We start from the raw sequence: 24,841 nt of genomic DNA, 5'->3' as shown, positions 1-24,841 counted from the left end.
TACTTCAATATTTGATTACGTTTGAAAATAAGGGAGATATCATCCGCTAAGAAGGTACTTATGATTATTAGATCATTCCTAGGAAAACCACATTTCACGAAATATACATCATTTAGATAGTATGTGGTATTTCATGAAACGTGACTTTCCTAGTATACCTAATTATAAAATAAAATTGCAGATATATCTTTTACCTTGTAACTCTATATTTATATGTGTGCATTATATTTTGTACAAATAATATATTTAAGTACAAATTGCGATAGATTATATCAGGGATACATAGGTATCTTTTTTAAAACCAAGTCTTATGAAATTCTTTATAGCTAAGGTGTATAAATCTTCGCCTTAAATTTAGTATGATTTCAATTGTTACATTAATTCAATTGTTGAATCTATTATTCATACCTTAATGTGTTTGATAATATACATTATTTAATTTCTTGCAAGCGATATCAATTGTCAGTGAATTATATTTAATTTTGATGTTTTTATAATATTTATCGTTTATTTTAAACCTTACAATTCACAAATTGCAAATTATAAGTATTAGTAAATTCTCTTGCATAACAATAACAAATTTAATAAAATGAAATTTTGTAATCAAATTTTGCAAATTACAAATTATTTGAGTATCCTATTGGATGCAAAAGAGAAGTATATAATCTATAACCTGTAACTTGACAATTTACTAATATTATTAGTTGGTGAATTATTATGTAAGAGGGTCGTGATCAAGAAAATTCGAAGAAAATAGAATAAAAGAATAACGGCGAGATGATTAGTTGAAATTCTTAAGCCGTGGCGCTATGTTCCAGAGGATGAATGGGGGACTAGTTTGGCGCTGGCGTAGCCTCGTATTCAAGAGGGCGTGCTACGGTCGATCGAGCGAGAGTGAGCGCTACGGACGGCATAGAGGCCGAGTTAAACGAGCCAGATCGCAGATGGACGTCCGCGGGAGCGTTCTGTCATGGAGAGCACAACGCGACGTGTCGTAAGTGTGCTCGAGTGTCGTCGTCGTCGTGGTCGTTGCCGTAGTGGTCGGGTGTGTAGTATTTCGGGTTGTATCACGGGATTATCACTGTGACAGTCGATATAGTATAAGCGTACATAAGGATCGTGGTGCTCGTGGTGCTACTATTGGTATATCATGAACTGTGGCAAACGAATAATCACATCTTAGCCACGTCTTTACACAATCCAAGGCGAGTTTCGAGCAGCCAAAAAAACAAGTGACCTTTCGTTCGATCGAATAATCGCGCACTATTATGTGAGATCAACAGTTCGATTAATCGAACGATCGATAGATCGGTGCTGTGACATGTTAACTGCGGTGCATGCTATTGTGTCTAATAATAGATTCGTGTGATTCGGAGTGCCGCGTATAATCCACGTGCTCGTATCGAACAGCGTATAGTATTCGAGGGAACATTATCAACAAGTCGATTGGGACGCGAGGGTGAATCGGATCGATCGAGTCATCTCGCTGTATATTGTATCTTTTCGACCAGATTCGTTTATCCGAATCATGTAAATATCGCAATATCGATGGTAACCGGTGCGTGACATATAAACACACTGTAAACACACAAGCACGAGACAAGCGCGCTCGTTTGTATACGTTACGAAATTCGAACGGAGTCGAGCAAGTATATCATTGGCTGAAGCGTATATAAACACCGGGCAAAGAAGCGTATCGGAGTTTCTTCCGGTTACAGAGTCAACCATCACAAGAGAACGTAATACGTTACTATTCGTACATTGGCGCTGATTTGAGCACATTTCGCTCTCCTCCAGCGCCAGCGTCGCTTCGATGTACGGTCGATCCTCGATAGTGTCACGAACCTGACTGAACGCGAGATACAAACGAAATCGACGAATAGTTCGATAAATGACGATCCTCGCGCGAAACGAGAATACGAAATCCTGTTAACTCGATCCGTTAACGTAACGGACACGCGGAGAGTGGCCGCTGGGGACTGACTCGTTGCCGGTGGTGGCGCGCGTCTGTGTAAAAGCCAAAATTATACAGAATTCGTGCAAATTTAAATAAATGAAATTGATATTCTAAACGAATAAAATCACTATTCGATAAAACTGTCTCATCGTGTGCAGAAAGAACAACTTTGGGAAATCGTGTTTTGGAGTTTCACGTTCGAGTAATCGATATCAGTCGATTTTTGTCGTGCGAAATCGGTACGCATTTGGTTTGTGCGCACTTAGTCGGTGCGTATTTCGTCGGTACGTATTTAGCCAGCGCGTTTTTAGCCGGCGTGCATTTAGTCGGTGCGTATTTGCTCGGTGCGTTTTCGGTGCTTGTGAACGGAGGTGAACCGGAGGGTGAGGAATAAAGAAAAAGGGGGCGAGAGACGAACGATGGTGCTGTCCGGTCGTCGCGGTTAATTCGCACGTGTCGCGATGTCGGGCGGCACGGCGGGCGTCCGTGGCACCGGCGCCGAGTGCAGGAAGTTCGCGCCGAACATATTCAACAAGAGCAAGTGCAGCAGCTGCTTCAAGCAGAAGGAGGAGCACAGCGCGGAGGCTCTGGAATGCAACAGGGTGAGTTTTGCTTGATGGACTCTCTGTCTCCCTTCCTTTCTCTCTCTTTCTTCTTCCCTGCGTGTGCCTTTTCTTCTCTCTCGCTCGCTATCTATCCTTCTCTGTCTGTATTCTTCGTCTCATTCTAACGTATAGTTGCGTATGTATCTCTGTCTCGTTTTTACTCACGCGTGTGTACTCGGTCCATCGCGAGCCGGCATTTTCTCTTTCTTGCTCGCCCTCGAATTCCTTGCCGTGATCGGGACCAGCCAGAAGGACGAAGGTCCTGACGTTCGAGATGTCGATGTTATGTAAGATGAGCGTGCACGGTGAACACGATTAGTCCGCGGAACGAACCAACGGTTTTCAACTCAGACACCCGTGTAGCTTCTCTTTTCAGGCTTTCGTCGCGCCGATGTAGCGGTTCGTTCGTCATGATTAGACCGTCCATGTTTTTGCGTTTCGCAGATATTTCAAGATGCAAAAATGTGCAGAAGATGTATAATATGATATATTGATGTGCAAATTAAAGTACAATGAGTAAAGTATAATATGCAGGGGTGTGTTACGTTTTGTAAGAAACCGCGCGTTATATGAATCGTATAGGTTATACCAGTTCCGGTATAAAGAATCTGTAGGTATTCTATAATTATTTGTAATTATAATTATTTGCAATTATTTACGAGGATTACCTAGATTTTTAAAAGACTTAGGATAGTATGAAGGGTTGGTAGGTGTTCTATAACTATTATGACGTTGATGTATACAAAAATGTAGATTTTTAAATGATTCACAATTATTTATTTATTCATATTTTATTTATATTTCTCAAGTATCATATCGCGTACGTGTAATTTTATATTTTCCATTATCGTTCTACCACTGTTTTATCAGCAAGCAGTCCATTTATATCACGTGTATTCATTAATTCCTGTACGGTTTATCCATTGAAGTGATAAATCGCGGGAACAATGAAAAATAGGGTTATAGGGGGTTATAGAGATTATAACGTTTTATAGAGAGCCCATTTTACTCGTTATAATATCAAATGAGCGAAATAAATGTCTTCTCTTGTGTTCATAAAAATATTGACTTGCATAAACATCCAGCCATTAAACTATATAATATATATGTATATATATATACACACACGATTCGTTTATTGCAATTCCATGCGCGTCGTCTCGCAATTATAATCCGTATTTGGTATTAGAATATAGCCAGAGTGTGAGAATACCGGAGTTCGATTTATTATCCATTATAATCGAAATCTATTTCTGGTAAATGGAAAAACGCACAGTACGTCTGATTCGCCGTAGAGTTAAAAAGAAAGGAAAAAAAAGGAGTGAAATATAAGTGGAATTCAAGGTTGACGCAGATAGATGGAAGAAATTGCTATTGGCGGAGGCGTTGAGGGCTTTTCAAGGTTAATCTCGATCAATCCGATCGAGTCGTTCAAAATGTATCTTTTAAATAGACCGAAGGTCCCAAGAATATCAACGTTCTCGTATCTTCCTCTAAAAAATGAAGTTTTTCGGATCCTCGAAATTATTCCTCCCCCCCTCCCCCGTCCCCCCAACCTCTTTTCCATCCGTTTTTCTACTAAAATTGTTCGAATCCTCGAGATTATCTTCCTCCTCGTTCTTTTTCTCTTTATTTTTCGATGTCGTGGCTGTTTCGATTGAATCGTAATAGTAATTTACAAACGAATGCGCGAAAAAGTAGCATCGCCACGGGCTCCGGGACATAAATACGTGGCACGCGGTACAAGTTAGGAGACGTTAAAAGAAGAAGAACAGGAATCTTTATAGTACGGTTTTCTTCCTTCTGCCTGTGGTTTTTATTTACAACGGGGCCCGGTACGGTCGTCGATGAGCAAAATTGCCTCGTAAAAGCGGGACCCTCGAGGGGGGTGGGGGTGGGCCGCGGAATAAAAGCGTTAAAAATCAATTCACGCTGCGGATCGTACGGTACCGTTCTCGAAACGCCAGCACAGGAACACCGTTCAAGTTTTAGGACACGTACGGGTTTCGCACGAAACGCGACAATTAACCTAAAGCATAACGAAACGATTAATCGATCAGAATTTTGTATTCGCGCAAGGCTACGATTCAACGTATGCAGGCAAGTGTGAAAGTACAATATTTGCACACTTGTAGACACCTTTTAAGAAACATGGGGAAGTTTATACAAAGTCTGAATCTGTATCGTAAAATCGTTTATCATACGCGTGAAATTAATTAAGCGTAAATACTTGCGTTAGAAATAATACGAGCGTCAAAATCGACGAGCACGGCGATAAAAAGACGCGACAGATACGAGCGAGAACTTCGTTACGTCGAATTAAAGAGATCTTTGTTACAAGAGTGTTACAAGTTACGTTCGACGTTTCAAACGAGATGACAATTCCCAGAGGATTTGATAATTTTCTAATATTTTTTCGGATATTTATTTCAGTTTTCGTAGAAGTCGAAATACATACGAACGTGTAGTATGTTAAGAGCAGTCGTCTGTTTAAAATCTGTTCGATAAGACGACGTTTATTGTCCTTTTTTTGTTTCGTTTCTGGTTCTCTCGATTCTCCAGAGTTTCTTCCATTCTCCACGATTATCCGTTTTTCTGTTGCTCTCGAGTATCTCTCTGGCTGGTTTTTACGCAGCAATCGATTCCAGAGGAGAAAAGGGGACTTTGAATAGGTATAAACGCTTTTTGCGGTATACGGCATAGAGAAACATATCCATAGCCGATACGATGAATGACGAGCGGCGTTTCTGGTTTCCGCTAATGACGCCAGGAAAATTGCACGCCGCATGAAACGCGCTGGATAATATATTGATTTTACCTACGGATGTTTCCATTGGGAAATGTTTGCGAAACTTTGTATCGATGTCAGAGCTGCGTAATTTATTTCGTTTATGTCGCGTGACGCGCGTGCATATTAATTTTCAATATGCATACGAGCATTGAAATGTAGGAAATTGAAAATATAGGAAATTTAGCTCTGAAATTTAACTGCTTGCCCCTCTATCGTATCTCGCGAGTCATTTGCATATTTTGTGTTTGCGAAAGAGACTTCTTCAAATTCGCGCGATATCATTTCCTATCATTTCACGTAGATTCTACGATTACACGAAACGTACAGGTATCTGCGAGATATTGCGGTATTTACACTAATAAACTTTGGTCGTTAACGGTTTAATTAATGGATTATCGTACAAAGAGACTCGTGTCTTGTTATATCGCATGGCCAAAAATCCGAACGAGTAGAATAAAATGTAAAGAAGAGGTGGGTGATCGTAAAATTCGTACGGAATCTTGCGACGAGATTCTTGAAAAGTTGTTCTTCTTTTTCCAAGAAAGAAAATAGAATTGGAAGAAGAGCGAGGGTGGTCGTGAAATTCTCGCAATCTATGAGCTTTTTGAGGAGAAAGGGGAAGGTCACGAATCTATTCCCTTTTTACGCTTTTTTCGGCCAGAGGCCAAGACAATTTCGTACACGTACAATGGGACACGTTGCCCGTGCCGAGGCCGTTGCAAATTTCGGAATGTCGGCAGCCTTGCGACCTGTTCTCGGTGCATTCCAGCCGTCTTCTCGTGGCACCCCAACAGCACAGGCCCTTTCGAGAGTTGTTGGCTTGTCGGCTTTCGCCTGGATGCGGTATCTCTGTATCGGTTTATTCTCCACCTCTTCGCCTCTCTGTCTCGCCGATCTGCACAGGTTTCTTGGCTTCTTTCTTTCTTCCTCTGTCTCTCTACTTCTCGCTGTTGTCCCCCATATAAACCGCAAATAACGAATGCATACGCAATCCAACCTTTCTTTGCCCCTCGGTCGCACGGTTCTTCGTCTCGCGGCTCGTAATTTGACGAGGAGAGTCTCGAATCGAAGGAATTTGACCTTTTACAACGTTTCTCGCCGCGGCCCTCTCCCGGATCGTTTCTACGAGTTACGACTATCGCGGAAGTGCAAGCTGATTGCGTGAATACCTGTAAAACGCGTGTTCCACACCGATTCCACCTAGGTCTTAAAGGTTAGAGGATCGGGTAGTTCGAAGATCGGGCAATCGTTGGTACATGAATTTTTATCGATCACGATCGATATATCCTCTAGTTAAATTACGGCAGTTTCTATGTTTTTTTTTTTTACGTGGTGTATAAGACATCGATAGAAGGTTGCCGTTCGTGCGAATTTGGATTTTTACGAATGCAACTAACTATTAGATACTACAGGAAGTACTTTGCGTTAGGTACGTTGTATTAGGTTGTCCGAAAAGTGTCTTTCTTTCGCAAACGTGTTTTTTACAACAGTGCACAAGTCTGTGAAATGTCGCGGTGTTTTGTCTCAACAGAACAAATTGGATCGTACGTAATTGGACAAAATAATATAAAACAAAAAACGCTGCGCGTCTATTATTTCTTCATAAAACGAAAGAAACAAACAACTTAATATGCTCGTGTACGCTTTTACTCTCTTAAGTTTTCTATAAATGCACAATATTCGCGATCGAATCGTCGTTGTTTCCTCCACAGCGTGGATCAAACGTTCAACGACTGGAAATAGAAAAATGTGACTCTTCGTTAACTACTTTGAACTATGTGATCCGTTCGGTTTAATTGGATCCTTGATGTTGTGTTCTCATTGTCAATTTCAATTCATTAAGTTCGATCGTGTTGTCCTTACGGTGACGTTGTAACTTTGACGATGCTCGAAGTCATCCTGTCGACAAGGAAATGTTCCGATGCTCGTCATCGATTCCCTTTCACGTTTAATTATATCATAACGATGAACACGCAACAAAAGATCCTTTCGATGATCAATCCCATAGACCCAAATAATTTCCACTGTCAATCTCGTTGGCTCTTCAAAAGCGAAGCAAGAAAATCTCATTGAATTTCCACGAATTTGCCTAAACGCTGCACCGCGTTGTTACACCACTTGGAACGTTCAGTTACGAAGGAAACGCAAAGTAGTCTCTCGCGATTTCTCCAAATATTCGCTCGATAGACAACAACGTTATACTAAAATATTGACTCTAAAACGAGGAAATATCTCTGGAAACTTCGTCTCGCGATCGTACGATCCCGAAAAGCTAAAAGAACTCGAGTTTCGACTCGAATCCATCGAATCGCCTAACGGAGATCGCGGTTTAACCGCGTTTAATTATGACTTTTCGCGCGGTTCGTGGCTCGATACGCGGTTTAATTCCTGTAATCAGCGGCTTCCCGTTCGTCCGAGGATTCTGGGTTCGCGAACGTGAGAAAGTGATGAAAAGCAGCCGGTATCGAGAAGAGAGTCAGGCTACGAGATCGACGAAGGATTCTTCGAGTTGCGTACGAAGTCCGTTGTTGTTTCTGGACAAGAAAAAGATAGAAAGAGAGAAAGGCTGAGAGATGGATAAGGAGCCCGGGGGCCGCGTTGTTCACGACCAACCATTATCGGTCCGTGGCTCCGTATTTTCTGTCCGATTACTTCTTCGTGAGCGCCTCGGTAAGTGGCCTTCGAGAAATAATTTCCTCTGGGGTTTCGTGGCCATTCTCGAGTCCCTGAAATTTTGATCCGGTGAAACGATTTCGAGATGCCTTACGGTACCATTCCCTCGTCTCTTTTTCTCTTTCGTTCTCCGTTGTTGTTGCTGATGCACGCGTTATCCGCACGAGCCTGCAGATGCGTGCATATATTCCTGTTTTCGCTATCGATTATGTTAAGCTCGCGCGAACACGCGTCCACGATTCACCGTGAAACCTTTCTTTTCCTACGTCTTAATTTCGAAATATTTTTATACCTTAGGCAGCGGATAATCGTGCATTTCGCTTTTAAATTCTTCCGTAGAAAGAGAAAACACTCTACATAATTCGGGATTTTATCGCCGGTAGTTTGAATTTTCTTCCGTCCAGTCTGCGTAAGACGATCTTTCGCCAATGTCGTCTTCGCTTTCGAGTATTTTTATCCTAAGGGAAGCAAGGAACAGCGAATTTCTTATTTAAATTCTTCTATAGAAAAAGATATTTCGAGGGAAGTTTTGCACTTGGTATAAACTCGGTTTTCTTTCTTAGCAGAGAAAGTTGCTTGGTGCAAGTTTAATGTGAAATGTACCTGACAAATCACGTACTTGTTATTGTATGTATACTTGAGGAGGCGCAAGCGCGAGGTAGTTGAAGCAACGAAAGCACCTTGTTGTCGGAAGTTTATCCGCGTATCGATACATTGTATTCTTATCTATTCGAAACGAAGCCAGGCAAGCTTGGGATCAAAAAGATATACCTTTCTACCGTTGGCTACTTTGATACGTACGTTGTTTCGTTTGTTTCCAATGCGCATCACTGTGCTGTGGTATTCATTTAATTAACGGTGTTCGTGATTGCCGAGTAATTTCTGATTCTTCGATTCGCTGGCAATTAAGGTGCGTTATTGCGCAACTATCTGTAACAATTTTCTTCCCGGTGAAATCAGCCCGTTTTGATAACGGGACACGAGTGTATGTAGCGTATCGAATTCGATACGGACTCCTTAACATTACGAAATTGCGAATTTTTCCTACGATTCTTTTCTTTTCGTATCTTTATCGAACAACGAGTAAACTTTCATACAACGATTCTACCAACGATTTATGGAAAAAGTAGCTTTTCGGATTCTTCTCCGATATAAATGTTCGCGTGCCAGCAGCTTTTAAAAAAGGTAAAACATTTTAAAGGTTAAATACATTTTTCTATATCTCAGCAAATTAACGTTTACCTTTGTAATAGAGATTTTTTACCTTTTACCTTTTTACCTTTATAATAGAGAACTCTAGTATAGTCTGAGAGACTATACTAAAAGTAAATTACGATAATATCGACGAATAATTCATGTGGTAGACTCTAGCGAACTCTTTAATTAAGGTGAAGTTTTATCGATAAAAATTAACAGATTTGCAGGGGAAATTGCAGAATTCCACAAGCATTTTCTCAAACGTCCCTTCGCTCACGATCTCCAATTTAAAGCCAAACGAAAGAAGATCTAATCTGCTCATTAGCAAAAGTTCAGCTTCACTTCCACTGTGCTGTATCTTCCCTCGATACAATTTATAATTCGATGATTATCTGTAGGTACTAGCGCGTATACAGCGGTGCGCGATGTCGATAACGTTCGCGATCTCTGCGTGCCAACCTGGCATAAATTTCATCGGTTTAAAAAGGGCTGTCGTTTTCGCCCAAGTCACGACAAATTATTGATGATCTTATGGACAGGCAATAGAGATCGTTATCGAGAGCTCGCTTCACAGAAAGGTCGTGTCGTGCAACACGACATCGCAAAAACCTTCAAATACCTGTTCGCGTTGTGTTCACCGGGAAGAAATGGCCACGGTTTTCAAGCGGACACGGCCCTCGCGGGGAACATAGAACGGTCCTGGTCTCTTCTTGCGTTCGCCGCTCTTCGACACACGTTCAATCCTCCATCGTTGTATATCAAAACATAAATCCTTTCATGCGCCGTGGATAAAAATAATACACAGGCTCACGAAATTACTCGAATATTCGTAGACATGCTTTTACGAATTACGCTATGAATTATTTTACGAATCGTTTCGAAATCTCATTGGTACCGTTACGATGATCTCGATTATCGCGATTACATTGGTCAATCTTGAAATCAAACTGAAAATACGTATAGAAATTACAAGATAGTTACACGTGCACCTTGTCGAAGGTACGAAATTTACTCAAGAACCTTGCACGTACAATGTTGCGCGTATAATTGAAAATTAAGCAAAGATACAAAGTATGTAGAGATGTAAGTTAATAACGAGAAACATAGGTAAATGGATACTGTACGAACCTTATTTTTCTTTAGACTTTAGACTCTCGCTGTATCATTTGGCGATAGACTGAAATATCGAAGACACCGGCCGAAGAACTCGCAGAACCATCGTAATCGAAACTCTCCGATAATCCATTTAAGCTTTAAAGTACCAGATAGAAAAAGCTTGAAACACGCAAGAATCGACAGCATCACGCAAGGATCGTGTTAAGAGAAAAGTTGGCGCGAGGATGCGAAACTCGTACGATGCTCGTAGAAATATGGCGCCGCTTTTAAAGGGCATCAGTATGCAGAAGGTCGTCGTGGCAAGAATTTTGGGCTCGCCGTCGCGTCGACGTACAAGTTTTGTCTCACCCGTGTTATTCTTGTGTCGCACGCTTGTGGGACAAAATTTCTACGGACCAGTCGAGCGTAACCTGTCCATTGTTAGCCGCATATATTTACTTTGCTTACGACGCCGGCCATAAGCAAAGTACTGTTATGTCCGGTGGTGCTCGTATGACGTATCGCCCAACCGATCTTGATATTTCTTTCTCGCCTTACGAAACGACGATCTCGCGGCACTTTCGGCGATGTTATTCATCCCCGTTAAATTGCCACTTAACCAACACCACGGTTTTCGTCCACGATCGTTTCCCCATTAAACGAAATACAACGTGACACGCGAAATACCGTTGCTACCGTCTCGCAAGTTTCAAGTAGCTGAACTTCAGGGGTCAAGGGACGTTCCTGGTTACGCTTGATTATAGATATTTCGCGGATGTTTGCGTAGTTTTATATTTTTTCAAAAATAAGCCACGCGTCGAGCGGTTCGCCACGAGCATGTTGTATTTTTTTCTTAAGAGTAGCGATAGATTGGAATATTAACTGCTCCGTAAGATCTAATTTTTGCAAAATATTAGATTTTTTCTGCCAGCGTTACATAAATCGGTCGCATCGTTGAAAACTTTTCAGTCCGTGAAATTTAGGTTTAGGCAAGTTTAGTTATTGTTATAAACGGTTGGATCGTGCGAAAAGATGATAAAATCGAGCGATTAAGAACGACAGCTTTGTGAACGATTAATCGAGGTTTATTCGTACTACGACGTGGAGACTGTAAATGTAAGTTAGCCTTTCCACGTTATATTTTCTGGCGAGTAAACGGTGTCGGATTCTTCGGCCTCTTCAGATTTCACGCTTAGTTTATAAGTTATCATTTTTTTGATCTTTCCTAATGAATACGCTAAATGACTCACTTGTCAATTTACAAAAAGTACTTAATGCGCTGCCTATAGCAGCATCAGGCATAAGAAGAAGTCTTCGTTCGCTGTATCATAGTATATCGTTTAGTATCATTTTCTTTCCTGAATCTCGCTATCATCTTCCTATCATCTTCTTCGCGTAACTCCATCACAAAGTAGATCTCTACTACTTCTTTCTGCTCCATGAACATCAATGTTTCTTGCGTCGTCGAAATGCTTTTTCCTTCATCTTCATCACGATCGCCATCTTCGCAAACCATATGTAAACATTAAGCTTCGTAGCTCGATCTTAAGGGTTGCATTTTTATGATTCGACCGCTACCAAGCTCAACCTATAATTATAGGTAGCTATAAGGGACAACTCATTGATTCGAACGCGTGGAAACCCGAATAAGTTAACGCGTATTCGCGTAGTTTTTCCGGGACCACGAGCCGAAGAGAGATGGAGCAGTGGATCGTTATGAATCGAGCGTGTCGCGATCGTTGATCTCGATCCGCGGCCGGTGGCTGGCGACAAAAAGATCGCCGCAGAAAATCGTAAAGACACGGGGGCATCCAGTTGTAACGGTATACCGTACGCAACAGCCAGGTCTCGGAGAAAGAGAAAGAGGAAAAGAGGAGATCGCTGGGGCAGACGTGGCGACGACGCTCAAACGAAAGCTCTCCTCTTCTCGTGGCTACCGTCGTTCCTAGTGAATGGAGAGGCACCGTCGGTGGCCTCCCTTGCGGCGCATTCATCCTGGATCGATAGCCCCGCGGCGATTAATCGAATCTGGGAAGCCGGAGAGGCCACTCTCCTCCTTTCCTTCGAATCAAACGCGGTTTTTCCTCGCGCAACCTCCGCTCGTTCTACCTCGCCATAGAAGCCGTCGCACGCACGCTCCTTGCCTTTATAAGGACTTCATTGAAAACGCGCCTGTCGCTCGCCTCCAGTCCGGCCAACCTTCGACTGCCGGGTTGTTGTCGTACCCTTCTTGGTTTGTATCGTTAGTCAATTGGAGTAGCCGAGTGGAAACGAGGATTCGCTGGACAACGATGTTTGGGACGTCGGGTGTTTTAATTGGCAGATCTGCACGGATCTTTGATGGATCGAAGGTTGCTTATGGATTTAGTTCGACGTAATCTTCGGTATTTCTTAATGGTAGAGTCGCGTCTCGAATATTTCGTTCGAAAAAAGAAATTTATCCACGCGAATCATATAATTTCTCGGTGAATTTTACTTAACGTTGTTTAATTAGTCTGCATGGGAGATTTTGTACGATTTATTAGTTGTCCTTCCTTGTCGTATAATTTAACGTGCATCGAAGAGTCGAAGAACGCATTAACATGTAACACCATAGGCACCAATTTCATTTGCTTCCGCGAAATCCTGCGGTATCGCTCGAAGGATCGAGGAACATATCGCCGAGGGTTAATTTCTTGTAATTCCATTCTTCTTTCGCGAGATGCGCGTATTTCTCGTTCCTCTGGCGGAAAATAGGGTTCGATAATTAACTTCATCTATTCGCTGGCGCGCATTTTTCCCTCTTCGTTGACGGTCTAACGAGGATAATTATCCTGTCAATGGGAATTTTTGCATACGTCTAAACGGTCTATTCTTAATGGAAAAATAAAACGTTTCAATGAACGAGCCGTTCGAAACGACCGGCGTTGTTCCCAGGAAAACCCAGATAGATCCACGTCAATGAACGATCTGTACCGGTCGGCTTTACATTTACGGAGTTCCTTCTTAACGAGAACTCCTCGTTCCTGGTAACGCGATTTCCGCGTAGTTACAAAGCGGAGCAACTTACCTGCCCGTCCCTGCGACTCGTCTTTTTTCTTTCTCCGCCCGATAAACCTTCCGTTTATAATTTCTCTTCCAATTCCTCTCGACTACTTGGCCGTGATTTCGGATTTTTATCCATTCGATCCTGCCGTTAATAATCGGTCGCGTGACTTGTAGTATTCTCGGATTACGTTCCATCGTCGGCAAAGAAAATTCCCCGTTCAAGAATCTGTCAATGGTATTTTTATCTCTTTATATCTTGAAAATATATCTTCTGTTTGTACAATTATTAGATGGAAACTTTCGACCAACGACCTTTCGGCTATTATATTTAAAGTTATATTATGTTTAAAGAAACGCAACATCGAATACGAGGACTCGAGAAAACGATAAGAACTCGAACGATCATTTGAATTCGAGACTGAGAAAGGTTCGAGAACAAGCGTTTCGCGACATACGAGACCTCCAATATATTCTACGCAGGAATTTCTTGATTTTACTGAATTTGCTCCTGCCATAATAGCTCCCCTATAATAATGTAGGCAATTGTTTCGGAGGATTAATTAAATCCGATGGAAAGCGTATCGAAGATCGATGCAATCTCTCCAATTTCCGTGACAAAGTCTGCTGGATCGATCCTCTCGGGCTTTTTCGCATTGCACCTCGCAAAAAGCCCTCCGAGATCCTTTACCGAGGAGGAACTAGAGTTAAAAACTCAACAAGTCGAGTCATCCATCTTTTCTATCCGCGCTCGGCTTATAAGCGAGGAGAGCGTCAGCGTCGGCTCTCGAGCAAGCCACGGGATCCAACCTTCGGGACGTCCTTTCGGAGGACCCTCGATGATGGATGGTGAAACGGCGAAGAAAATAAAGCACCGAACCCCTCGCCTCCGGTTCCGGCGACATCCTTCTCCACCTTCTACTTCTATCGTAGGGGGAATCAGCGTGATATTTCGCCTTCTTCTTGTGCGTCGTCACCACCATCGTCGCTATTTATCCTCCGCCGGCGTTCGTCCTCCCGCTGACCACCGGCAATTAGCTTCACGGTCACGACAAGGACATCCACTTCGTGATAGGCTAAACACAGGTCGGCTACTCTATGAGATATTGCTCGATGATCGAAGGGAGGAGGAGCGGGGACATTCATGCTACAGGATGGATAATTTGTGATCTTGCGATCGGGCCGCTGGCCCGACGTCTTTGTAACTTTCCTCCTCGTCCTCAGAAACTCCATTATCATCCGAGCCCTTGATTGAGTTCTACTTATTGATTAATGTTCCCGGTGAATCTGTCCGAACAACGACAATTCATTACGCCGCACGCTTCTCTGCTCTCGTCTCGTTTTTCGATCCTCTTCGTTGGCAAAACGTTAGAACGTTAGGAAAGCGTTAGGACGTGGATGGCTAAAGGTTTTGTCTTAGGCGATATATACGAGCCTCTTGGATGTTAATTGATTAATCCCACGTTTTAACGATTCCTTAATCTCGTTACGCAAGTACGCGATTGATGCTCGATTGGTTGATGTTTAACGTTCGAGAAACAAATTACTTAATTGCGTAAGTTCGTTAGTCGCGAGAACAGGACGAGAACGATAAGTCCTGACGTGTGATATATTTATAGGAAAGAAAGGTGGCGTTTGTAAGGTCGTTCTTAGACTGCGAACGTTTATTCGATATGAGCGTAGCAGCTAATAGCGGCATATTTTCAGCGTTCTATTTATTTTTGTATTATTATCTATTTGTATTGTATTATGTGTATTCCGTACGTTTTTGTATCTGAAAAATTTCCCATGAACATTCGCAGTCTAATCATCGCTTTACTGTACCTTTCGATTTATGCAGCTGACTAATACGACTTCTGAACCACTCATATATACATATGCTAAGGTTGGTTTGGGTTTAGAGACACGAAGAACGAAGGGAAACGGCGGAGGATGACGGTGTTAAGAATAAACCTGCACCAGATGTGACCGCAGATGACCGGGCAACGTAAACTAAGGCAGAATTTTGAGCTTTATCGGGAAACCAAGAATTTTAGATTTTCCGTTGGTTTACAAGGTTTACGAGTTGTTACAGTTTAAGGCTTCCGGCTGTAAGCCGTGTCTAGTGGAAATTAGTGTCTGCTTAAACGCGGATAACCAAAGATAGATCCAATAATAATAAATCCAATAACGAAGTGGGAATCTCTTTACACGAAGATATAATTCTTTTAATATCGTTACCGTATCAAGTAGATTTTACAAAGAAGCAGACAAAGATCGTCCTTCGTTCGATCCTACGATCGATAGAAATCTCCTAAACAATTCCGTAAAACGTTCTGCAACGCTGTTCCTTCGGGTAATTATTCGCGTAAAAAGTTACGCGTACAATATCATTCTCAAAATATTTAGCGCAGTTATCGCATAGAAATGTTGTTTATAACGTTAAGAATTGTAAAATTCTAAAATTAACAAATTTATTTACCGCTAAAGCTTTACGAGAAGTAGAAGATGCAGAGAGTGAGACTTATCAGTGGTAATGTAGATTATATACATTCTCCTCGAACTTACATTAAATCCTAACTACATCCATGTATCTATCTCGTCTCGAGCTTTCAAAAATCCCCGTAGAGACATAGAAACGGAGAAATCGTGCGAGATAACCATTGTCGATAGGAGATATCTGCAATAGCTGGCGATTAACGCGTTCCTCGCCAACGGAATTTCATACATCCACGGAACACGTATACCGCAAAAGAATAATCGTACGTTTACGCCTAGCGCGATTGGATATCTCATCAGGTAGAGATCGCTGGCTACCATCCATTGGCGCTTCCCCGTGTCGATTTATAGGTCGATGAAGTTGGATCGGTGTTGAGCATCGATTACCTGTAATCGAACAGACATAACGTACTGCCACGTATCGTTTTCCTCGATACCAATGTACGTACTTTCTACTTCGTGCTTCCCTTCCATCAGCTTCGTTTACGCTTTTCTTTCGAGTCTGCGCTTGTAAACGTCCGGTGTTTATGCTACGCCGTAAGAGCCAGTATACCTACCTCTCTGCTCGGTCCGCTTCTCTTTCATCGCGTCATGAAGTTTTACGTTTTCCGAAACCGTCTGCGTGGTTGGTTTTAATTTCCAGCACATTCTCGGCCATCGTTCTCTCGATCCGTCGTTCTTTCCCTTTTTCGGCGTACAAACAGGGTTCTGGGAAGTGCGAGAGGCTTTAGAAGAGACGGCAAGCTTTGCTTTCTTTGACGTCTCTTGCGTTTGTTAGTGAATCGGATGTTTCGGGATCGATCGGTTGCCTTGAACTTGCAACAGCTCCGACGAAATTCAGGTTTAGAAATGTCGAGGTATTTCGAGAGCGACGGTCGGCACCTCTCTTCTCGTGTATTTTGAGAATCTCTACGGACCGGACAAATCCTCGAAAAGAATTTCGTAGAATAGATCGAGCTTGATCGATGTTCTGGGATAAACACCGAGAAACGTAGGAACGTTGAGATTCAGCCGCCGAAAGCGGAAGATTCGAAAAGTTTTAAAACCGTTCATCGTAAAGTACATTCGCGATATCGTAATAGTCATTTTCTTTTCGAGTTTCGAAAGTTTGTAATAACACGCTTGAACGTTCTTTCGCAAAGAAGCGGCGGATTTAAAAGTTTCGAAATGCTTCAGTCCGAGCGCTTTAAATCACCGAAGCAGAGATAATAAAATAGAAAATTGAAAGTACCACGTTACAAACGAGGCATTTAAAGGTTCTTCGAGATTCCGAGGGTAGAACACCTCTTAGCTTCCTGTCGCCAGGGACTACACGTTCTGGTATCGGTTGACCGGTTTAAAGGGAGTACGGACGTAACATCTGAATGAATCACGTCCGACCAAAACGAATACGGGCAATCGCGTGTATGTCCCTTCCCTCGTCGGTCCCGTGTTCACTCCGGTACACCTTCTTTTTGCCCGTTGACGCTCCTTGCACGGCCCAGTTCGCGCAGGACTACTCGGCCCCGTACGTGCGTACGTATAAATAAACGCACATACATTATTTATAAATCGCTTATGCACCGATCGCAAGGTCGAACAAGATCCAAGACCCGCGGAAAACAGAAATACAGATCTCTCTCTCGCCATACTCTGGCTCCACTTTCGAGAATCTATAGTTGAACAGTTTCGGCAACAAAGTTATCTTTGGCAAATTATACCGCTGCAAATACGTTTCTTATATTTACTCTTATCATAATAAATATTCTAGCTTCTATGGTAGGAAAAGTTGGCTTGGAAATTTTACAATCTTGACGATTCCCGATAGTTTATAACATCTTGAATCGTCTTACGGAGAAAGCAAAAGGTTTTAAAATTTTCAACCAAACTTTCCCTACTGCAGGAATTGTAATATTGCGTTGGCAACTAAGTGATTGCGGATTTTGTCACTACCACCTAATGACAAAATCCGCAATTACTTAGTTGCCAACCCAATATTTATTACAAAAATATATCGAATTGAAAACGCGAGGAAGTTATTGGTTTAGAATTCTGTTACCTTGGAAGAATAGTTTCTAATAGGCGATCTATCAAAGTAAAGGCGGTCGAAGGGTTGCAACGATATTTATTCGACTGTTCTTGGCTGTCGATCAAACGATATCTTTCTTGCGAGATGTTAGGTTCTGTGGTCGACTGGAATTTTCTTTGTTAATAGTTCTTGCAAAACGTTTCGACGAAGGAAAGTGCAGCCAGTGGAAGCTCTCTGTTTCATTTTTGCCCTGGAGGAATGGTACGAGCCACGGTGGACAGAAGAACGTAGAAGGCTCTCTCGGTAGCAGGACGGGAAGTAAAAGGAAAACTTGTCTTGCCAATCGCGCGCGCTTTCCAGCGAAAGAAACGAACTTGTCATAACTCGTCGAACGTGCAACACTTCAGGAAATTTGTCGTTCGTTCGTGGAATAGGCTATAAAGCTACTGTACGAAGAAAGTTGCCGCCGAACCAAGTACATTTGCCTGTCGTTTCAATTCATTCTCTCGAATTAACGATTTAACCGTCTCAATTAATTCGTTCTTACTTCTTATTTTGTTTTATTATATGTTATCCCATTTTTATTCTAGGTAGGCTAGATACATAGATTTTATTTTAGATTCTAAATACTTGGAGACTGTTCGTATAACATTTTACCACGTATAAATACTTATCACGATCAGTATGTCGCAAATACACAGATAAAACTTCAAACTTCCATGACCATGGAAGAGCACGAAAATGATAACGATTTTTAATTTTATAAATCGAAACGAAAATTGAAATTCAATCAGAGATTCGTCAGTAAGATGCAGAATCAGGTTCTTCTTCCTATTACACGCTTTATATTTAGTCCACTACAGTTCGTTACGAGGATGATTTAATGTTACGAGCGGTTTAAGTACCTTAATTTTAGCACGCAAAGATAAAAAATTTCATCTCTGCGAGAATGTCTACCAAAAATAGTCGCATAAAAATTAATCGAAGCAACGAAGAAACGAGATTATGCTTACAAGTCTGACCACGGAGTTCGCGGGTTCGATCGTATTCGCATTTCGAATGGTCAATCGTCCAAGACGGGGGCAATTTTTACGCGCAAAAACGTTCACGGTCCGATGTGCCGGAGCAAGACGTCTTCCCAGCTTTGTAAGCGGTTTTTCGCGTCATTTGCGGTTCGATATAAGCTACTACTGCTTCAACGTAATGACTCATCCGGCCGGCGAAAAGTCGATTCTCGTCTGCGTGTCGAGTACCTATCCGGACGACAATCCGGCTCCTCTGGTACCGTAATGCACGCAAGAAAGGAACAGGCTTGATTTTGCTTGGACTTGTAGTATACGACGTTTGGACCCGACCAAAATCATCAATGAGTGTCTCTGGGATCGCGTTGACCTGGCGCAGGATGGTCTTGCCGCGATCACAAAGTCACCAAAGTAAAGGAGACGTCGCACGGTGTGTTAAACACGGCTGTCCGACCGCAAAAAGGTTACGCTATATGACGCTATGCGAAATGACATATTTTTTACCTTTACACGTAGAAGCATTTCGTTACGAGACACGACAGACGATTACTCGAACGATTTCTGTTTCATATAATATCTTGTAGATGATAAATTTTCATCGTTTCTCGGTTTTATTTACTTGTACCTTGAACTCTTTGAACAGGATACACGCAGAATCATGTTGCTGGCTCCTACCTGAACTCTACCGCATTACCGGTTAGAACTTCATCTCGTAATTCGCGAAGCATAATAATGAAAGTCATTAGGCCGGCGTGACGAAAGCTCAAAGTTCGATCGATGGTGGCGATAGGCCGCGTGATTGATAATCCAATTAAAGTCCAGTCATCGACGATACAATATAAATTCTCAAATATAATTCGAACACGTACAGAAACCCGTAGGTACGAGACACGTAGGCGACGCGTAAAAACGCTGATTGCATCCTTCACCGGCGTGGAACGAAGTAAAGATGCTTTTTTTTCCCGATGGCGGTTGTTGCGTGAAGCGAAAGCAAGAAGATAATGCCGTAACTGGTTCCCCTCGCGAGTCTTTCGTACACCGGGAGGTTCTCGGTTATTTTTCTGACAACGGTCTCGACCCAGTTTCGTCGCTGGCTCTCGATCATTCTCACGTCCCTGTTCTCTCGACTACGTTCCAATCCCCGCGGGATGGAACCAACGTATTCCTAATTCTAATCCTCCGGATCGGTAAATGCTTGTTGTCGCTGCTCCGTGTGTCTGAACGTGGTCAAACACGGATAGTCGCGTGGGAGCCGACGAGAACTTTCCACCTGTCCTCGATCTTATCTCTTCAGGTCGGTGAAGTCTGAGCGGCACACGCGGACCCAGCTCTCCGTGCACGTGCATTACTATGAATGGCCAGATGCATGGCTGAAAGTGCAACGACGTTGATACGCGTGGTCTTATTCAGTGAATCGATCTGAGTCATGGTGAAATTGAGACGAATTGGCGTACAGGGAATTTTTCCCCGAGATTCGGAACTAGCAGAGAGATTTTTTACCGAATCCTTCATCGTAGTTTATTCTTCAACGATTAAATTTCGTTTCGATACGCGAGACAAGCATTTTCTTATTCTTTCACCATTGGAAGTGTTCCTTAACCCTCGTAAAGGACGAGGTCTTTTTTCAGATATGGAAAATTTTGTTTATTAATTATTAACAATAGAAATGCATCTATTGTAACGAGTTTCAGGAGAAAGATACGAGACATTGGAATTCCAAATAAATATATTTATTCTTTCGGATTACGTAGAGATTATTATATAGAGATTTCTTTTTACCAGAGATTCGGTCATTTAAAATATAGGTCACAGTAGTAGTAAATTTCCTTTTTGAGGTATTAATATTTCTATGAATCTGATAAAATAACAAGAACGAGTAAAGTTTCGATAAATAAAACAAAATTTGATCAACGTCAACGCGACAATAAATCTCCATGGAATTTCTAAATGTAAATCAACCGATAAATCAAGGTATCTACTGTTATTAAAGATGTCGCAGCCACGGAAATGAAAATTCTTCGATCCAATTTTGAGATCACCGTTCGTAATTTTTACACCAATATCTCGAGAAACAAATTCTGCGGGTCGCCGTGACGGACCGTAAGCGTAGAGTACGGATTTCCACGATGACAAATTATTGTCGCCCATGGTCGTCCTTCGGCGTTCAGGGTTGCGGTTCAACAGGTTCGAAGTCTGTGGGGTGGGAGCGTACTACGACGCGGTAGCGTGCTGAACCACGAGACGTTCCACCTGCTCTGGATCTTATCTCGAACGATGAAACGCGAGAGAGTGATGCATAAGTGCACGTGTACGCAGTGCTCCTGATGTACACCCCCATTCATAATTATTAGGGGACTTACCAGGAATTTGTACGACACGCAATAGAAAGCGATCAATAAAAAATAGTAGTTCGTATTCGTGCGACGAAAAGTACGCGGCAGAAAGCGATGAAAATCATTTACAAGAGTTGGACGACGTAAGAATATCATCATCGTATTTTACGACATTTTAACGTTGCGGCAATCTGTTACGGATGGTAGAAAAATACACGTTCAATGCCCCAAAAGTAAGAAGAGTTTTTGCTAACACGGTGTTAATTAGCAACGTATTGAATTTAATGGGAAATGTAATTTAACGTGCTCTTCTACCGCGTATATTATGATACAAGAAATATGATAGAATAATATAATATGAAACGTGTATACATGACCATAACATATAACGATAACAATTCTTGAACTAACTAATTCTCGAAGCTTTTAAAATTAATTAGGATCGGTCAGGCTTATCTTATTTTGTTCTAATTGTTCTGGTGTCGTACTTATGAACGGGGGTTTACGTCCTGCGGCGTGAATGAAGGGCGAGTATGTGAGCGTGCACCGCCACGGAAGATTAATTAATATCGCAATATCGTTGCCCATACGCCAATGACAAATTGGAGAAAGTGAGCGGCCCTCGCTCGCGGTGGCCGTGGCTCCTCCGGCTAGGCACGTCATCGTGATAAAGGAACCATAAAGGGATTGTGCATCGAGGAAACCTTGAGTTGTCTCTCTTACACCGGTGGGAACCTTCTTCTTCTGCTGTAAGATCACCCTGATGTTACATTGCTTGGAAAAGCTATCTCGCAGGCGGATTGTTTTCTACGATATAGCTTCGAGGTTTTCACGGCTGCTATGGTTATCAAAGTTTTCTATGGCGCGGTTATGTGGGAAGTTTTAACTCGCTTATCGAAGTACGAGAGTGGTTTTTTCTTCCTTTATCAGTCGCAGTGGTAGCAGCTTTTCTTGGGAAACCTCATTTGATTCTTCTCTTTGCTTCGAGAGTTTCGTGAACGTAACTCGAAGACTACTCACGACCCTTAAAGATTATTTAAAAGATGACAAAGTAAGAGATAACTTTAAAGGAATTATCCTTTTAATTACGTATCGACGTAACGACCGTAAGATTCTTCAATAACGTCATCGCATTCGCGAGTTAAAGCCTTTCGTAAACTGCATCGTCGTGTTCTCGGCTGCACTTTTAACAGGAAGCAATTGCGTTACGTACACGAGCTTGAACAGGTCTGGAAGTCATTAGGTTGCATCGTAAACAAGACGTAGCGACAACTTACGGAATCTAGGCAACGATCTTGGTATAGTCAGGGTTATTACGGAATTTCATAATAGTATCGTAACGAAAGTGGTCGGGAAGGGAAGAGACCGTGCGATTCCTCTGGCAGGCTGCTATCGGTTTAGACGAGTTCCTACGTTCTCGTCCTTTTGCTATGGGAGCCACTCTCGATCCTCGCCTACGATACGCGTTCCCACGTGTGATTTGACGCACACGCGTACACACGCACGTTGCGTAACGCGAACCAGAGCGCTACTTGATTGTTGGTCGTGCGTGCACAACGCCGACATACGATACTCGAAGAGGAATATTATTATAATTCGTGGACGATGGCTGTCATCTTTTTCTGTGTTTCGAATGATTCATAAATTGTTTTTTACGGGATCCTAGACAGGATTTCGATAAAAAGCGTAGAATTTTAGATCGAAAAGGAAGGAAAGCAATTAGAAGCAGCGATTTATATCGTCATTCATAAATCGCGTTGGAATATTTTAAGAGGATTATGAGCACATAATTAAAATATAAAAATGATCTTTATTAACCGCTTGTTCGTGTAAGGAAATTGTAGTATGAGAACGTTTTAAATTCCAACTCATCGCGTCAATTAATTGGAGCAAGTATTAATTAATGTTACAATTAGTCTTTCTACAAATATTTTTCTACTGTACTAACAATAGAAAATAGAATCTTGGCACGGTCTTATCGATTTATAATTTCATAATTAAATTACATCTTGTCGAAAGTTAGCATATACCTGTATCGATATCGAAAAAGGGACGATTGCATCGTATCTGTATCTTTATTTTTTGATTAACGAGTGGATATAATATACGATGATTTTCAAATATAAGTAATTATTATCGATTAGATATCGACGAGCGTGAAAGTTCGACACGTAAATGAGTTTGAAGCAACGAAGAGTTGTTTCACGTGATACGCTCGGTAGACGCGAAGGTACTGTTAGCTGTTAAGTCGCAATATAGTAAAGCGTATGAGTCATTAAGCGTAATATGTTTAGCATCTGCCTGGACATCGTCGGCTATTCAGCCTCTAGATTTACCGGGGTTCGCCTATTGAAACGGCCGGACGATGATTCGTTGAAAACCATAGCAAATATTCGATAATGGAGCCTGGCTATTCTACAATAGCTGCTAGTTCCTTATACACCTTTGTTACGTAATGTAATCACGCTACGGAATGCCAACACCCGGTGGATATTTAAAATCATCGTCAGAATGGATTTTGTGCAGGTAATTTCTATCCGGCAACTTCAATTAGAATTTTCACGTTTAAATCCTTTTTATCTCGAACTGTATAAAACATCAACTCGTTAGGTGTTTAACTGTTTATGTACAAATAACTCGATTACATGTTAAAAACACAGTAAATGAAATAAAGAGAGAGTACCCTCGATAGAGCGCTACAATATGAGATGAATTTTTTCAAAAATAAATACATTTATCGTATTATAATTAATTAACTTCCCAAAATACGATATTCCATGGGATACATAAAAGGGTCGGGGAAATTGTACGTATAAATGGAGGAATAAAGAAAAGGTAAGTGAAATAAATGACACGAGTCAATAAGAATATCCATTTCCCGTGTGCTTCCCTTCTTCCATTAGACTTACATTTCAAAAGCCTGTTAATGCTTTCCGCGGGCCGCGCTTCAACAACAAGTAAGTTTATTTACGTTTTTAATCTGAAGAGATCTACGTTTAAAATTTACAACACTGTTAACTCGCGGAGTAGCTGGAAAACGATAAGAATCGGGACTTTGATGGGATTTGCCGGGGCGCAGAGAAAATTATTCGCAGTCCCAGGCAGGAAACTGTTGGGCAAAACGGTTCTCAGGCTCTCCGGTGAGCCACTTCCTGCTCCACTTCATCGGCCGGCAACACTCTCTTAAACGGAGACAAGAGAAAGGCGTGGAGATTTCTTTGGAAATTATTAAGACCGGAATACTCGATCGAATATGACGTGTATTTAGCCATTCACGATCACAGATAACGTTCCACTTGCTGATCCTAACACTAGCCGTTACTTCCAAAAATATTACTATCATTTATCCTCGATTTTTAGATTGCTCTATAATACCGAACAGATGACTAGTAAATTAGCATATGTTTTTTTACTCGGGACTGTACGTGCCCTGATATGAAGCAAAATCTCGCTAATCTTAGTCGTCTAAGATATAGGCCATTAAAAAATCATACGCAACCATAACCGACGACATCGATCGAAAGTGAACGTAACTTGCTTTAGCTTGTAATAGCTTTTAAAGATTCAGGAAAATCTTAATTGCGTGGTGAAACGCATCTCGATCATCCTTCCAACTAAAGCGTCGACTCTCTAGCGAAAAATCGTTGCGGCTAATTAA

The 24,841-nt window shown here is 41.8% G+C and overlaps 1 protein-coding gene across 4 annotated transcripts in view; it reads left to right on the top strand.

Moving 5' to 3' along the window:
* The first annotated feature begins 902 nt into the window (after positions 1-902).
* Positions 903-24,841, top strand: part of LOC100643727 (protein outspread) — a 212,867-nt gene continuing 188,928 nt past the window's right edge. For 3 of the 4 annotated variants that reach the window (XM_012320647.2, XM_012320649.2, XM_048404369.1), the window contains exon 1: positions 904-2,559. In XM_012320647.2, the coding sequence (XP_012176037.2) occupies positions 2,419-2,559 (141 nt within the window). In that variant the 5' untranslated portion in view covers positions 904-2,418. Of the gene's footprint in view, positions 2,560-24,841 lie in introns of all 4 variants that reach the window. The other variant, XM_012320646.2, reaches the window with a different exon arrangement.

Source organism: Bombus terrestris, chromosome 3 (assembly GCF_910591885.1).
Source record: "Bombus terrestris chromosome 3, iyBomTerr1.2, whole genome shotgun sequence".
In the NCBI taxonomy this organism is placed as follows: Eukaryota; Metazoa; Arthropoda; class Insecta; order Hymenoptera; family Apidae; genus Bombus; species Bombus terrestris.
The sequence above is the reverse complement of the archived record's forward strand: the minus strand, read 5'-3'. Positions and strand labels throughout refer to the sequence as shown.